Source organism: Mycteria americana, chromosome 1, assembly GCF_035582795.1.
Source record: "Mycteria americana isolate JAX WOST 10 ecotype Jacksonville Zoo and Gardens chromosome 1, USCA_MyAme_1.0, whole genome shotgun sequence".
In the NCBI taxonomy this organism is placed as follows: Eukaryota; Metazoa; Chordata; class Aves; order Ciconiiformes; family Ciconiidae; genus Mycteria; species Mycteria americana.
In genome coordinates, this window is record NC_134365.1 from 44854551 (window position 1) to 44871952 (window position 17402).

Sequence of the window (17402 nt, forward strand, 5' to 3'; positions counted from 1 at the left end):
CGTGTTGCTAACATTCATCTTGGTTATTCTGTGAAAGAACCAAAAAAATAACAGGAAAATGAAATTCACATGAGAAGCGACATATATATATATTTCACATTCACAACACAGGCCAAGACTTGCATGTAATCCCCTGACAAACAAGAAACCTCAAATACTCAAGTATGTATATAGAACATACTTTGGTTACTCTTCTAGCTTCACTATCAGGATGGTAAAACAGCAACAGCAAAACTAAATAAATAATCACCCCAGAACTAAACTTGTGTAGTAATCACCACTGGCTGGCTAACTGATCCTGTCAAAGCAAGCTGTCATAGTTTGAACTCAAGACCATGAATTGCAATCATAACATGGGGAAATAAATCAAAGGATATTTCAGGCTGATTTTTTTTAAGAAATCCATGAGACTTGGCCCCTGACACAATGTTTTAGAGCTGGAACCATTTCTAACAACCACAGCTTAGAGATATTTTGGTATCAAAATACTGTTATGTGCCAGTTATACACCAAATGTAAAATTAAAGTATTCAGAAGTTACAGTAGTATAAGAACTATTTACTTGCAGCCTTGAAGACAAACCTACTTCTGTGTGTAGGCCCAAAATGAGGCTGCATTTGCCGATCAAGGTTTTTTTAAGGGGTTTCCCCCTCGTCTATAAAGCCAACTCCTCTTCACTCTGTTTAACAGACCTTTAGAAGCTATTAGTCTAAGAAATATATTGTTAATGGGGTAAGTGCTAACACCACTCAGGCATAAATGGGAAACAGTCTTGTTCAAAGACTTCATCATATTGCTCTAATTTTGGTTTTGTGAATGAGTCAAAGATTCAGTGTTTCCAGGATAAGAACAGTGGCTGATTCAGTGCTCTCAAAAAACAACTGAGACAGAAAAGCTGGGTACCAGATCTTGTCAAAACAAAACATTAAAAAAAAATCCAGAAATGTTTTCCCCCCCCACCCCTAAGTACCCTGATCATCTTTTGCCTTCTTGTTCTATCCTTACAGTCTTCAAATTACTAGAAAGGAAACAGCTGAGGAATGCTGCCACTCTTATGCCATGCTTTCCATTGACTGTCATTTCAGGAATGCATATAGGAAAGTAAAGCAGCTTGGAATGTCTCCACCCATCCAGCAGCATCGGAAGCTGCCCAGCTTACCGACAGCTCCACTGCCTTGCAGCTGTATTCCAGTTTGCTTTTTTACGGTTGCCCAGATCAATGAAGAAAGATACATTGTTAAGCACTGATACAACATTTGTTAGGTACATGTCCTCATACACTGCATGTCCTATAGGTATACACTCTATATTGATACTACAGTATGGCAGCAACAAGGCATAATTTACAAGTTCTTGGTTGCAAGAGTCCCAGAAGGATGTACTCATGCTATAGTTGTCCAAAACTACCACCACATTCCTTTCAGAGCATATTAGTTTGTCTAAGTCTAACCTGCCTGAATATATTCTTGAATAAAATTTAAGTATTTGCAAGAACATACGCATGTTCCTCAATTCCACATCCTGTCAGCCCAGCGTCAAAAGAGTCACAATTACACAGAAAGAAGCAAGCAATTTGCTGGGCTCCCAATTTTTGAGAAGATTGCAGTAAGTGTGTTACTAGCCCAAGTAACAACTCAGAGCAAGAGAGCAAGCAAGAGTACGAGCAAAGGGATAAACAAGTAAAAGACTGGCCAAGAGCCTGTCAAACCATCTGTTCCAACTAAAATTTAGCATATACCCTTAAGCCTGGAATACAGATCCTCAGTTAGAAGACTTAAGTTCTATCTCTACTAATGATTTATACTGATTGCTTCCGTCTTCTAGCCTCAGATTTAGCTAACAAACTGAAATTTAGTAATTTGGTAAAAAAATAACACTTGCTACTACAATGCCAAGATCAAAAAGGCCTCAAATCAAGTGTGTTCACATCAGTTTTATTCATACATGCAAAAGCACATCTCATCTACTCTTACAAGGTGCTTTTGATGATTTGTCATGAAAAAATGTTCTAACAATACCAAGAATATGCCAGAATACCATGGATAAAGCCTTACTGTAAAAGCAGTATTAATGCTACAGTGAAATTCATAGCTATAGACCAGCAGAAATTGCCCCTGAACAGTAGCTTCAGTAAATACTAAAGCCGTACCACCTGAATTCATCCTTACATTGAACGTAGAACTCTTCCTCCATGACTAGATAAGGTTAAGAAATCCATCAGTTACACTAACATGGAAACTTGCTTTAAATAATTAAAATAATTACTATATGCTAGAATTCACTTGGGTTGTTGTATTTTTGCACAAGAAATATCCATAGCAATGAAAACTGCTACATAACCAGACATAGAAATCCCAGGTTCAAACTTGACAGACCATGAAGAGGCCGAGACACACTTGGAGATAATAAACCTAAAAAGGTAGAAAGATCATTACTTGTTTCTTTTATAAAATACCAAGCAAAACACAATTCTTTTGAATGCAGCATTTAAATTTCCACTATTATACTTCAAGTATATTATGAAGAATCACATCTTTTTTCTTCTTCTTGCCTCCATTTCAAAGGGTAAAAAAAAAAATCTTAGATGACAAGATCAGTAGGAAGTTAACAAGTACTTATTGTAGAATCTGAACCTAGCTACTGTAACTACGGAGAGAAAGATCTATAGCCCACACAAGAACCAACTCCTATTACAAAGGGAATTTTAAACAAATATGCCTCTGTAGCCTAATCACTGAGTAAAGTCAACATTACACTTATTTCAGGACTGATTTTCTGTGCTTTGTTGTACAGATAGAGAATTAAAAAAAAATCAGGATAACAAAATACAAGCTGGGCAAATTACTCCAAAATTCTCAGTTGTGTATCATCTACAACGAGAGCATTAGGAGGTTTGGTGGCTAGAAGGTTGTTTCCCCCCCAAACAGTGAGATTTAGGCATCAGGTTCGTAACTGAATACAAACCTTTCTGTACAAAAGGAAGTTCTCTTACTTGACAGTCTTGGAAAATTAACAGGTTTACCATACACACCAGTATTTTCACTCTCCAAAAGAGGCAGTGCAGAAGTCATAGCTAGGAGGTTACTAAGATAGCTTTGAGCTATTTCCATACCTTCCTTACCCTTGGTTATTGGGTGCTGCTGCTATGATGCAGACACCCTAGAGATTTAAGACTGTAGCAACCTGTTCTTTGCTCTTATGACTTGACATGCTCCACATGCTGTGGCCCTTGCTCAAATACATGACCTGTGTTATCATTCGTCAAAAAGGTTCCCAACAGTGCAGCCTTACCGCCCTCTATCAAGTTCTAAGGCAAAAGGGATCCAGTGCTAGTAGATTTTATGTCTCTTCTTCGTCACTCCCTGCTGTTTGAAAGGATGTCGTAACACGGACAACAGTTGATGCCTACTGTAATGGCACCCTTTACCATATCAGGTACTATGAGCATGCCACCAGGAGCCCTGACAGAATTTTTCACATAAACTATTGCAGAAACTCCCGCAAAGGAAGGTACTTCTTATCCAAGAAATAAATCCCATAGAACCCACAGGAAATATTAAGACAGCAATAACTGTCCTTAACCAGTTAGAAAGAGTAAGTGGTCAGTGAAACACACTTGTGAAGAGTTTCTCAGCATCTTAATCACTACTGTGGGATCAACCCAGCAGAGTCCTACAGCAGTGGCATCAAATCAAAATTTCTATTTAACACTGCATACTGCTACGCCTGCAAACTAATACATAACTATAATGTGCGTAAAACAGTCTCACCTTCATATTCAGTTTAGTACGTGAAGAGTTGCAGAAAAACACTGATATTTGCAACAGAGATAGCCTTTGGGGAGCTTCACTTAATTAAATTGTACTTGTCCTGGACAAAAAAGAGCACATGAATCCTTCGTTAAGGATAAGGAGCCTCTCTTGCTGTTCAGACTTCACCAATGACAACACCTACAGTATTCAATGATCCCCATGCACAAACAGCCAAGACAATTTCCCTTATCTTACCTGCAAAGCAGCACCCTCCCCAGAAAGAAGCAAGATCTATGTGGTGGAATTAGGCCACAGCACCCACGTTCCTCACCCAGAGAGAATGAGGCCAAAAAACAGGTTACCACCTCCTAGGTCTGAGCAGCCTCAAAGAAAAAGGGCACCCAAAAAGCAGGCTGCATAAACTGTCATACCTAACCACAGGCTAATCTCAGCTGCCTTCTTTATCAGGAGTGTGCAGGTACTCCACAGTGCACACCCTGTGCTCCCAGGGGAGCACCATGCACAGGAAATCCAGCCTTCCAGGAAACTGGTCACATCACAGTCCCTCCCCACCACATGCAGCCTTCCCATGGTGCTGCCCAGAAAGGGTGGGCTCTTCTTTCCTGTACAAAGCTCTATGTAGCTTTTAGACAAACTACTTTCAGTGACTTAAGCAATAAATTCCAATCAGAGCTGGTGAACCAAGTCCTCTTTCATGGCAGGCAAGGAAAGAGAGGAAAAGAGAGTCCAAACTGAGGAAGAATAGGTGCTAAGCTTCCAGGGTGACAGAACTGAATCCCACTCCAAATAAATATGACTGCCCTAGAAGGGACCAGGTTTTACTGAAAACAGTATACAGTCTCTTCTTTACATTACTGCAGAATATGCTACTTTTACCCCCACTCTGCGAAAACTATTAATCTGTGAGGTCACGGCTCACCTCTGGGTTCTGTTTTTCTCGCAGTATCTCCTTACGTTCAATTGTTAAGGCAGATGAGAAAAGCTGCACTATCTGTAAGTTAGATCTCATCCTGCATGACGACTGTCCATGAATGCAATATTTAAAAACAACCAACTTCAACCTCCACTAAATTAATGGAACAGACATCTGATTGTAAATTTAAGGTCCAATTTAAAAGTAAGTTTTCTGGTCTTACAGACATATACACACACAACGTGTATATAAAGTAGGATATTCCAGCAGAATACATACTATCCTGCTGCAATATCCTAGACTGCATGTATGTCCCATGGATAGAAAAATGGCATGCCCCGTTTTGCCCTTTGTGCTGGAGGCCTCACCTGAACATATGCTAAAACAAGTTCTTAATGAGAACAGCATTTGAACCCAACATTACATACAGGAATAATGATCATCATCTAATGACTTTTTTTTTCCCTTCTACAAGATTTTTAACTCAAAGAAATTTAATCGACGTCCTCAGATATGATTCACTCAAGACCACTCATTTATGCACATACAAATATAAAACAAAATAACTCATTGGCAATGTCAAGAGATGAAGAAAGTACCCACATATGCTCTCCTTCTTCCTTCTCTAAGCTACCAATCCAACTGTTATTTTTTCTTTCCCATATGCATGAAGAGAAACAATTCTACATAAGCTTTCTGATGGTGACAGCATTCTAGCTCACTGATATAAGAAAAGTTTGGCTAATGGCTTTAGTAGCAAAGCTTGATGCTCCATTAAAGACCAGATCTGAAGTTCACCAGAATTTCAGGATTAATGGTACTTTCTCCTCAGCACTTCCAACCACCTGGGCTGTGGAAAAGAAAACACAGCTTAAGCCTCTCCCTATAACTGTCATAGCTAGCTGGAAAAACAAAGGCTGAATAGTATATTAAATATTTAATTCTACTGCTATTTCAGACACATGCACTTGTTCTCAGTAACTGCAGAAATAGTTAGATGCAAGACAAAAAGGACACAACCCAAAAAAGGTAGAGTCACTTCATCTTTCCTGAGATAAATTTATTCCTGTGAAGCAGTAAAATCTCCAGGGGATCTGACAGACAACACACACCAAAACACAACCCCAAACCAAACCACAAACAAAAAAACCACAAAGCAACAGCAAACCACGGCAGTCTTGAACTCAACGTGGACTTCAACACAACTGAAATCAGATAAAACTCTGTCAGGAAGAATGACAAGTTTTTGAAGAGTCTCCTTTGCGAACAGATACAGCTTTGTTCCATGCCACAGCCAAGTCTGATTAAATGAATCCGTGTTACAGACTGCATCATGTATGATTTGTACCTTTCATATGGCATATTAGAGGAGAATAAGATTCATTGATAATAATGAAGTGAAACCATACAGAGTTGGTCATAGGCAGGCGTTTTGTTATAAGCCTTTGGTTTTTTTTTTTTTACAGCAACAGGCAATATTCATTCACTGGACTGCCTCAAGAGGATTATAACCTCACAACTGATCTTCTTATTTGCTTTGCTTTTAATATCATAAAACCAGAAAAGGCTCTTCGGTATCACTAGAGGAGGGGATGAGGAGGAGAGTGAGCAAGAGTTTTAGTAGTGATGTAAATCTTCACCTCTGTTCCCTTAGACTTTGCCCTTCCAAACTGCAAGCTGACTACAGGTAAAAAGAAGGAGAGAATAAGCTCCGAATGATCTTGATGAAAACTTTGTTGCATATAGTATCAAAGACATTTTGAAAATGCCATCTGGACTTCACGAGGAGAGACAACACTATTCATCTCTTATTTTAACGATAGAGTTAAATCAAACGTCATCCTTTCCTACCAATCACTGGAGTACAGTAACTTGTAGACCCAACGATCTAACCAGTTAAGGTATGACTTCTAATACAGAGCTCCCTGGAAGCATGAAGCAATCATAACTTGATTAGAGAAGGTTAAATACATAAAACCTCACTATGAAGTGACAGGCTAGCCTGAAGTCAGGTAACCGTGCTGCAGTAACATGCTGACAGGCTTAACCACAACACAGATTCATTCTTCCAGTTCAGTTCACAACTGAAAGTAAACCAATACCCTTTACAGGGAAGCAATGACAACTTATACACAGGAAATAGAGCAAAGAGTAGTAGAATTTTACATCTTATATTCAGGAGGGGATTCTATCCAGTACTATGGGGCAACTTAGGTATTTGTAGAGGCTCACATCCTTGAAAAAACTACATGGGATGGATAAAATACATTAAACAAAAATGAGGTGGTGAATTTAAGAAAAACACTGTATAACAACAATGTCCTAATTACCTCACCTAACCATTTTGGGAAGATTTCTACTTGGTCAACCTACATCTCATAATCACTAAGGTTTCTTTTTTTTTAAACTACAGAACAACTTCTAAAGTTAAGAACAAGAAGCTAGCCTGTCAAAGACCATTTTTTGTTTTTTTGGATATCCAGTGAATTTAGTATTGTGTGGAAGCTTTTGGCCTTCTAGAGAAACAAAAACTATTCAGGCAAACCCACATTATCTCCGGATTGCCACAGCCTTTCCTTATTTGGCTAACGTTTTGAGATTCCAATCAGACTGCTATGAAGTTCAACATGCACAAAGCATCCATTTTGAGGAAACTTCACAGCCAGCTTCCCTTCCATTCCCCCCCTGCCCCAAGTGAAAGTTATCTCCCTCAGCACCAACCCCCCTCCCACATACCCACACCAGAACAAAGCAATATGGATTCGGTTTTTTACTGCTCTCCAACGCACGAAAGAAAACTGTAAGTAAGAGCCCCGCTCCCCTTAAAGTTCAGCTCTCACACTGCGGCAGAAGCCATCGCTAAAGAAAGCGAGCAGCCTGTTATTGATACACGTTTCTATATTAGGAACAAAACACTGGTTCCCCTTAGAAGCCGGAGAGAAAAAGATGATCCGTCTCTCCGCACGCACACACGAGCGGGGTTTAATCGGCTCAACTGCCGCGAAACCGGGGAGACGGGGGAAGCAGGAAACTGCTACCGGGATCCCGGGCGAGCGGCGGCCGGGCAAGCGCCCCCCAGGCGAGCCCGCCTCCCTCACCTGCCGGCCACCACCCTCCGCCGGGAGCACCTGCCCCGTCCCCCCCAGCTGCCTCCCAGACAACCCGGGGCAGGGCCCGCTCCCCCCGTCCCTCCCGAGGGAGGCGCTGCCAACAGGGGAAGCGAGGCGAGCGGGGAAAGCCGAAGAGGGTCACCGGCACCTCCTCCCCGCCGAAGGAGAGGCCCAACCGCCCCCTTCCGACGCCCGGCCCGCGGGGAGGGGGCGCAGCCTCTCGCCCCCTCCAGCCCAGCCGGCCCGGGCCGCTCCCCCGCGGCCCCCTCCGGCCGGCCGGCCGCCCCCGAGCCTGACCCCGGTCGCCGCCGCCTCCCGCCCCGCGCTCCCGGCCCCTCCCCGCCCCGACACCCCCCAGCGGAAGGGAGAGCAGCCGCCTCCGGCCCCTTCCTCCTCCACCTCCTCCCGGGGGGGGTCACTTCGCCGGCCGGCCTCGCCCCCCCTTCCCTGCCTGCCCAAGCCCCGGTCCCACCGCCGAGCTCGGCCAGACCCCCCCCCCCGGCCGGCGAGGACGGCTCCGCACCGACCTGGTGGAGCGCGGTGAGCCCGTCCACATTGGCGTAGTTGATGTCGGCGCCCCGCTCCAGCAGCCGCAGCACCTCCTCGGTGTCCCCGCTGGAGCAGGCGGCCAGGAAGACGGCGCCGTCGTCGAACTTCACCTTGGTCTTTTTGCGCTTGACCACGGGCGGCTCCAGGTCGGTCTCGGAGCCGATCCAGCGCTTCAGCTGCTCGTTCCGCTTCTGCTTGGCGTCCGCCATCTTCATACCCCGCTCCTGCCTGGCCCCCTTAGCTAACGCCGCACCGAGGATAGACTATATACCGCCAGTATCCCACAGCGCACCGCGGCCCGCACTCGCCCTCGCTCGCTCACCCACCCAGATGGAGGGCGCAGGGCGGGAGGGAACCGGCGGGGCGGGGCGGTGGCGGCCTCGTTAGCATAACCCCGCGAGATTTCCCGGCGGGGGAAGGCGGGGCTGGGAGGAACCGATGCGGGAGGGTGGGCACGGGCGCGCGAGCGGCGCGGGGCGGGGCGGGCGGTGGCGTGCCCGGCGGGGGCGGGGTGGCAGCGGGGGCGGGCGGGGGAGTGCCGCCGCCGGTGTTGTGACTGGGGCGAGGCGGGCTCGGTTTGCTTCATCCCGGGCCCGTGAGTTCAAGAGTTCAGCCGAAGGGTCACCGGCTTCCCCTGCCCGGCCGGGGCGGAAATCCCCGCCACCGCAGGGGAAGAGCCGGGCCGCGGGGCGTCCGGCGGTGTGGCCCCGCACGGGGCCCGCTGCCTGACAGGGCCTCGCCTCGGGGCTAGCCGGGGCACCGGCCTTCTCCCTCTGCGGCCTGGGTCTGCTGTCCAGGCTGAAAAAATACACTCAAAAAGCGATGAGGGCCTTGCCAATAAAACGGCCGTCACCGAAGGGTGACCGGGGACGGACTTCTCCAAAACGGAGTGTGTGGGGAGAGGGTTTATTGGGGCGCCTGATGTAGGCCTTAAACCCGAAAACCTGAGCCAGGCTTCGGGTGTGCGGCTCCCAGGGGCTTCTGCGGCTGGAAGCACAGTGCTCGTCCACCTCTGTGGGGCAGCTTAGTTAGAGGTGCTGCCTGTCCCTGCCAGCGACCGCTGCGTCACATGCAACAACTTCAGCGTTTCTGCCTGCATTGGCAAACGGGGCAAATGCAGCCGCTTGGAGGAAAGAAGGAAAGAAACGGGGTGACTTACTGAAGACCCTTTGTTTTGGGAGGTTAGATATGTCCGCGTTAGGGCAGCTTGCTGTACGAAAGCACCCATCTCCTGTTTGCGCTGGCACTCCTACGTGGCAGTGGACAAATCCCCGTGCTTATTGTCCGTTTTACTTAAAGCTCGCTTCCATTATCTGAAAACCTGGGGTAGCACATCCATCTTTTCTGTTGGGAGAAAACAAGTAGTTACAGAGCATACAGTGTTTGAAGATACAAAGACTAAAATGTATTCGTTCAGAGTTGCGATTTCTAGGAACCAAGCTGTTATACATAGTAAATTTTTTTCCATGCATAGCATGTTTTCTTTAGCTAAAAGCAATATGTATTTTGTTTTAAATTGAATCATCTCTGGGGATAAAATGTGGTTTTAAACTCACTGGAAAAAAAGTTTTATTTTCAACTAATTATAGGAAACAGTATAGTTTGAGAGGGTCACCAAACCTCATACACTTCAAATTTTGCATGGTTTGTTCTTTTCTAATTATAATGTCTCCTTCTTACGGTAGGCAGACTCACAGCCTACTCAGGCTTCTTATTTCCATTTTTATTGATAAAAATGTCAGCGGCATTTTGCAAGAAGTAATAGTTGCAAGACACCTGCAGCAACGTGTTGTTCTTAATGTCTTTCAGAACAGATTTTCATCTGAAGATATTTGCATAGTATCCATCAGATTTACTCGTACAGCAATGCATGAGAGTGCACTGACAATTTGCAGGCGCAATGTGATTGGGAACGAAAGATGACATCTTGTAGTCAAGATGAAAGATTTGGCAGAGGAAGATTTGCAGTCTAAGTAGGTGGATGAATGATTACCTGGCACCTAGTATATACCTTCCCATTGACAGCCTGTGTGACTATCCAGAGGTACAGTTTAGGCTCCTGGGTTTAAAAGTATGGCTGACTCTGCATAATACACTTCAGAAGCAGTCTTTGCAGTCTTTATTACTCACACAGGTGATTGAGTTGTCCTTTGGCATAGTGGTGGTACCATCGGCCCGGTATGGACAGTTACCAGCCAGGAACTCGGCTGCATCGACTGACTCACATCTAAGGAGGGGATTTGTGCAGGCTCCAGATGCCTGCTGTGATCTTGTCCTTGTGGGCAAACTTCCTTGGGGACAGACTCTCTTGGGGAATGACAATCCAGTGCCATTTCCTAAGGAGCTGAAAACTATAACCCAGAAAAAGGTAACACAAGGTAAAAGCTGAGTCCTCTGTCCTCAGATGTCTCTGATATTTTACATGTACCACCCTACATGCTGCTTCTCTGTTTCTCAGTTGGCTGTCTGAAAATTTGACTCTTCAAAGAAACCACATAGCTGAAGAATGTAATACACTGATTTCAGCACGCAATATTTAAATCAAGTGCTTTATTAGCAGCAAAGTAATTCTAGGCAAATTGGTAGGCGCTTATTCAAAACGCACTCTCTTTGGAATTTCATTTTCACGGAACATGTTTTTAGGTTTCCATCAGAGCTCCAGTCTCCTCTCCTTGACTTCACTCCTCCAGCTCAGCTTTTTCTTTCTGGTCATGGATCCTCCTTTAACTCCTTCAGCTCACTGTCCTTGGCTTGTTAGCAAAATGCAGAGGTTCTACAGCTCAAAAAGCACGCCCCTTTCTGTTCTTAAGTATCATACAGTCTGGTTTTAAAGACCAGATCTAATACTTCCCTTTTGTTCCTTTCTTCAGGGCATTTTTCACTCATTCAGCTCCAGCTTTTCAGAGAACTTCAGCAAATATCTTTCCTTACGCTGCAGCTATTTGTATGTTCTACATACTTGACTTTAATTTTTCCTTGACACTTTCATTTCTTTGGGTTGCACCTCATTTGGGAGTTATGTTATGTTTGAGGCTTTTTACAGACTCCACAGGCAACATATAATTCATTTGTGCAGCCAGCTGAAATTCAGGTATTCCATATATATGGAGTATATATGTATATGCCTTCCCCAGATAGCTGTGTGCTCTGCAGTAAATTATATGTGGTCCTTGAATGTGATCTAGCAAAGCATATGGTCTTCCTTAAGCAAAAAGTAGAGCTGTCATTCACATAAACTGGTTAATCTCTGGAATTGTTCACATTTTCTGTATTCAACAACATTCAGAACAAGAAGGGAATAATGATAAAAGTAATAATAATAATATTAATAATTCTTAAAACTTGTTTTTAATTTCTGTATTTTTCCTATCTCATCTCTCACATAAAAGTTTATAACTTCAATAGCAAAGGCATACTGGGTCACATTCTTTACCCCATCCTACCAGTTTGATGTCATTCAATTTCATTGTAGAATCAGTGTAGCTGAGAGGAGATGAGACCATCTACAGCTTCTAATTCAGTACTAATTGAGATAAACTTATACAATCATCAGTAATAGTTGCTGCAGAAATCTGATATTCTTTTCCAATTATCTACCTAAGCATGGAGGGTGAAACTCCTCTGTGCAGAGGGTTAGACCAAACCCTATATATTAAGGCTCTCTTTGAAGACCATATTGAAAGTGAGTATAAAATTTGTCCTAAAACAGTCATTACTGCAAGACAGTATCACAAGATTGAATTAGATAACTGCATAAGTGTGCATGTGTGTTTACAATAATAATAGTATGCTTACAAAAGACACTTACCAGTTTAGGTACCTGATGTGTGCAACTTAAGGACACACTAAGTAGACCTACTTTTGTCAGGCTGTTTTGATGTACCTCTCCCAGACTACTCAACACACTAGATGTGCTGTAAAATCCTTTGTTTGCCTGTATATACATAGCACTAAAGGTGATTGAATATCTAATTTTCCACATACAAATACTAGCACTGAATTCAGGAGGAATTTTCTCTAGAGGTAACCATGTAAACACTTGCAGAGGTAGCATCTATGCGTGTATACATTTTCAGTTAATTTAATGGCAGGCTTCAAGTGATCAATAAAATGATTTAGCAATGAGATTGTTATCAGCATGCTTTCTGGTTTTCCATTTTTTCCTTAAAAGCATTAGAACCATCGTTCAAAGCTATTTCATGCAGGCTTCTGGACCACAGAAGTACATGGATGAAGCTTTTGCACTACCCAAAATAGTCAGCTTCTGGGCTGCAGAATTTTTGTTCTGACCTCCTAAGGATAACTGTTGTCTTGTCTTTCATCTTGAACAGCAACAGACACAGTGTGGCTTCTAAAAATTTTGTCCTAACATTTTTCTCTCCCCAATGAAGAAAACTAATGTATCAAAGTTAATTTCGTCAACTCCAGCTCTGGGAAAAATGGATAATTTGAAGATATAGTGACAAAGGCTGTATATATTGACAAAACTTTCTAATAAATCTTCCAGATTTTTATAAAGAATCATGGATTGTAAAATGAGAGATGGGATAAGAAAATATAAAAGCCTTTATCAACATGAAAAAGCTGTGACAGAGATACTCATCATAAGAATAAGGCATTTCTCTCATTTTTTTTATTTGCTAGTCATAGTCCTTTCTATTTTTAAATCTGGTGTATTCTCTACTCTGATTGACAAATGCACACAAGTAATAGTGAAAACTCTGGTACATTCCTTATCCAGAAAAAAAGAGATAAGAAGACTATGCACAAAGTGCTACCAAAATTTTGAAGTAAATTATGTAAGAAGCAGACTTCTTGCTCTTTCATTTTGTCAGTTCTGAGTAAGATTCTTGCATAGAAATCCCACATTTCAAGGTGGGTTACTTTTTGATGCTGCATAATCCTGAGTCACCAAAACCAAAACTAAAACTACCATAGCAACCAGGGCACATATTTATAAACTATGCAGTTCTGAATCAGATTTGCTATGGTGTATTCTCCCAGTATCTTTCATGAGCTTTACACAGATTGCTCTCTCCGTATTCTTGGATGGCAATGCAAGCTAACATTTAAACTTGATTCACATAGGGATGCTCTCACATACTTCTACATGTACCCATCTGTTAAACCAGTATTTGGTCTACTGACAATTTCAACAGTGCATGGGTTAAGCTAAAAATAATTGTCTTGGCTAGTGAAAAGTAACACCATGTCCTTTAGAAATAGGGAAATACATTTATTTATAAAATTGACTTTATAAAACCATTCTTACTTTCAATTAAATTTGTTTTGCCTAGTCAATTCATGAAAAAACAGAACTGGGCCATATGTTGTGTAACAGAAATATAGGCGCTCTGTTTCTATTCAGTCTCTGCAGTCCTGGGAATGCTGCATGTATATGGATGTAGACGTGGTGTTAGACACTCTGCCATGACAGTTGTCCATTTTGGCCTCTTGCTGTTGAGAACAAGTATCTTTGCTTTATTCTGATGTCCAAAAGGCCACATAATCTTACAGTAGCTTTGAGGAACCTCTGTTCAGCATTTCTGCAGGTAAAGTGCTTCTTTTCCACTATTGTGTGCAGCGCGAGTCAAGGAGCATACTGTTGAAACGCATAATTTAAGTACTGAGGGGGAAGGGAATGACCTGTCCCTCTGAAATGCATGCAAGATGTTCCCTGTGAGCTGCATTCTGAACATATCACAGCTGAGAAACATACTTCCAGGGCTGCAGGAGGATGATTTGGACAAAGAGAAATGAAAGACATCCTGTTCTAGCTTCTCACTCACAATGCAAATATACATACACTCAAGGGTTATTGACAGCCGTGACACTTAATTTTCTGCTACCAGAAGGTATATGAATTTCCTTTTTAAATATTTGTTTTGGTATATTAAAGTGTCCTTTCTCTAACTTGGGGTTTAAAAATACTAAAATCTCCATGTGGCTGAGCAATCGGCTTGGCTTGGATTTTGGGCATCTAGGAGTATGCCCTGCTACTCGTGGTGCCTACAGGCTCTATTTTTATGAGCCAGCAGAGCATATGACATAACTGTGCGCTCACATCATGTTTAGTCTTAGCAATGTAGTAACATAAGTAACACACCTATATCAATGACAAAAATAATGTCATCCTTTAGCCTATTCAGACAGCCATTAAAAGGAAAACCAAGTGGTTTTTTTTTTAAAAGGGAACTGGCTGATAGAGTATAGCGATGCTTATTTATAAGAATATTCATAAAGACCTGTTTCCCTGAATAAAACAGAAACAAGCAATTGAAAACAGTTTCCTTGCTCAGAAATCACTTTTTCTGGTAGTTCAGTGTCCTAATAAACACTTCCACTGTTGCCTTTCTGTCCCCTGTATTTGTTACTATCCCTGTGTTCGCTACAGAAAGTTACTTGTTCTGTAGGTAACTCCTCAGGCTACAGCTTAACTGATCAGACTTCATCCCAAACCATCAAGAGACTCCTTTGGTGGCCTCCTATTGTTCCTTAGCACAAGGCCACAAAGAAATTGGATTGCTTCATCCTGTCAGTTCAAAAGAAGAGTGACTTAATTGAGACAATTAATCTGAGGCAACATTCATCTGCAGCAATCACTAATGTAATGCTAAGGTACTCCAGAAGCCTTGTATCGTGAACACAGAGAGATGTACACTTCAGAATCTTCTTAAATGGCTTCTGGTTTGACAGGTTTATGACTTTCAACCCTCATCTGATGAAATCATGTTTCCTAACCATTCCTAAACTGGCTTGCTGGCCTGCAACTCCCCCGTTCAGTCATCATGATAACTCAAACGGCCCCATTGAGAAGGGACCCGTAAATACTTTTCCTTCAGCTGATGCTTACAGTAACTCAAAACCAGCTTCTTCCCACCAAAGTGTTATTTAGTCACTTAGTGTAAGATGAGGAGAAGGCTGTAACCTCTAGATCTTGGGCAAAATTTTTTCTTTCCCTAAACATTTTGGATTTATGACCCAGCCTTCTCTTTGCCTGAGAGAAAGGCATCTCTTCCAGCATTTGTCAGAGACCTAGGCTGAAGTTTCACTAGATAACAGGGACATTCAGGCAGTTTACTGCCACGGAAAGGGCCAGTCCTCCTTTCTTTGTACTGCCCGTTCCCTACCCCTGGATGCACAGACACCATTCCCAACGTTTCCCCCGGCTTTGGTGTTCATTTGACACCCAACTGAGTTGTCTGCACTGGCAGACTATTTACTTCTTGGCTTGGCTAGTTTTCTGCTGGTCTAGTAAACTGAGCAGACTCATCAAAGGGTGACAGGAGGCTTCCAAAAGAGATGGGAGTCCGTGGCCAGGCCTGAGGAAGGACAGAGTCACTCTCCTCAGAAGCAGGGGGACATTATGTAGGCTCAGCCATCACATGAAATCTCACCTGTGGTTCTGGCTGTGACCATTAAGTCATTATTTTTCCTGTCTGGGAAGGTTTCTTTGGCCCTGGATTCTGGCTTGTGGAAAATAAATCTGCTAACTAGTGTAAGGCAAGTGCGAACTGCCAAGTTAATTCCCCGTGCTCCTTTACCCACCATTTTGTCTTCTCCGTGGAGGTAATGTATCTGTCTTCGTTTCACTTTCTGTTTGTTTCCACGTGGCAGCTAGCGAATAAGATTCTGTGCAAACACGGTAGTGAGTGGAGGGCTAGATCATTATCATATGAAATAACAAAAATAACTTTCTCATTCTTGGCAGTCTTCATTTTAAAAAGCGACAGTCTTGAGAGGACACACTTAGCATGCACTCAGTCCTGGGAGTACAGCAACAGCGGCATGAAGCAAGCCAGGACCCCAGCTGCAACTCAGCCCCCAGCCACAGCCAGGCAATGCTGGTGTTCATCTCCCATGTCCACCTTCCCTTCCTCTAAGCCACGTTTGGCTCGTGGTCACTTCCCCGCGTGCCACACTGGTATAGCTACTTCTTTATGATTATGAAACAGTCATGGTATACTTTTACTTCAAGCACTAACTGAGATCTAAAATGCCGATTTTGCCGAGATCAGACACTTGGCTCCAGGTTGCGTTAAGCATTCCTTGATTTGTATTTTTATTTATGTGCATTTTGTTGCTCTCTCCCTCTAATGGAACTGGCTTGAGAAAGTGAAGGCTGGTCCTAGAAAAGTTCTACATTACACTTATTTTAAGACAAAGGGGTGGATAGATAGGTAGATGTGAAATGACATTATTTCAAAGAGATTAATAACAGTAAAATTAACTTTCTACTTGTGTATATAATTGCAGTTTAAAGATACAATTTTAAAATTGAATTGTTTTGATTAGTTTGATTATTAACATTTTGATTACTTATTTAGGACTGTGGGCTGATAAGTAGAATAACTAATAGGAAGTTGGAACATTTCTGGCTCTGCATCTGAATCTGGATTTTACATGGGATAAATAACTCAAAGTTCTTCATTTTGTATTTAAACCTCAAGAGCCAAGAGCTGAATAAAGAATTTTGATCGCATTAATTAGAGTCTTTCCACTCCCAGTGTTCACAATTTAAGATTTAAAAGATTTAAATTAAAGCCTTAATAAAGATATAAAAGTCTGCTGGAGATAAAGCACCCGCTGCTCCAGCATCTTTTGCAGTGAGAATTTTGATTGAGCAAGGAGTGCTCTGAAAAAACACAAACACTCTTGTGTGTTAGAAAACACTAAAGCGATTTCTATGCTAAAATGTCTGCGTTACAGTTCTGTGGGCTCCTGTATTTAAAAAACTTAGGTTTTGCGTAATTTTGAAATTGTGCATAATATTAAATCTTATGGTCTTGATAAACTCACAGTGTTACTCCCAGGAAAATAAATGGCAAACGATTACTTCAAAAGGAGAAAGATCTGGCCCTACTGTCTCATCACTTTGCATTTAGATAAGATTGGAGAAGAGGCCTAACTACTATGGAAAAGGAAACAGTGTAAAAAATTAATAGCTTAAAGTATCATTCCGATGTCTTCTTTCTGTAAAAAATAGCTAATCCATACTTAAAATTCAAAATCTACGTCACTGCTTTTCTGCATTGCGTATTTCAGAAGATCCTTACT

General features: G+C 42.6%; 1 protein-coding gene and 1 long non-coding RNA gene across 3 annotated transcripts in view; one reads left to right on the forward strand and one right to left on the reverse strand.

Annotated features, from left to right (window-relative positions):
* Window positions 1-8695, reverse strand: part of PPP1R12A (protein phosphatase 1 regulatory subunit 12A) — a 123916-nt gene extending 115221 nt beyond the window's left edge. Inside the window, exon 1 of one of the 2 annotated variants that reach the window (XM_075496247.1) lies at window positions 8324-8694. In XM_075496247.1, the coding sequence (XP_075352362.1) occupies window positions 8324-8560 (237 nt within the window). In that variant the 5' untranslated portion in view covers window positions 8561-8694. Of the gene's footprint in view, window positions 1-8323 lie in introns of both variants that reach the window. The other variant, XM_075496254.1, reaches the window with a different exon arrangement.
* A 1259-nt stretch (window positions 8696-9954) lies between these two features.
* LOC142404632 (uncharacterized) lies at window positions 9955-16748 on the forward strand. The gene is made up of 3 exons (XR_012773923.1): window positions 9955-10723; window positions 16057-16269; window positions 16673-16748. It is a non-coding gene; the product is annotated as an uncharacterized LOC142404632 (long non-coding RNA).
* Window positions 16749-17402: the final 654 nt, after the last annotated feature.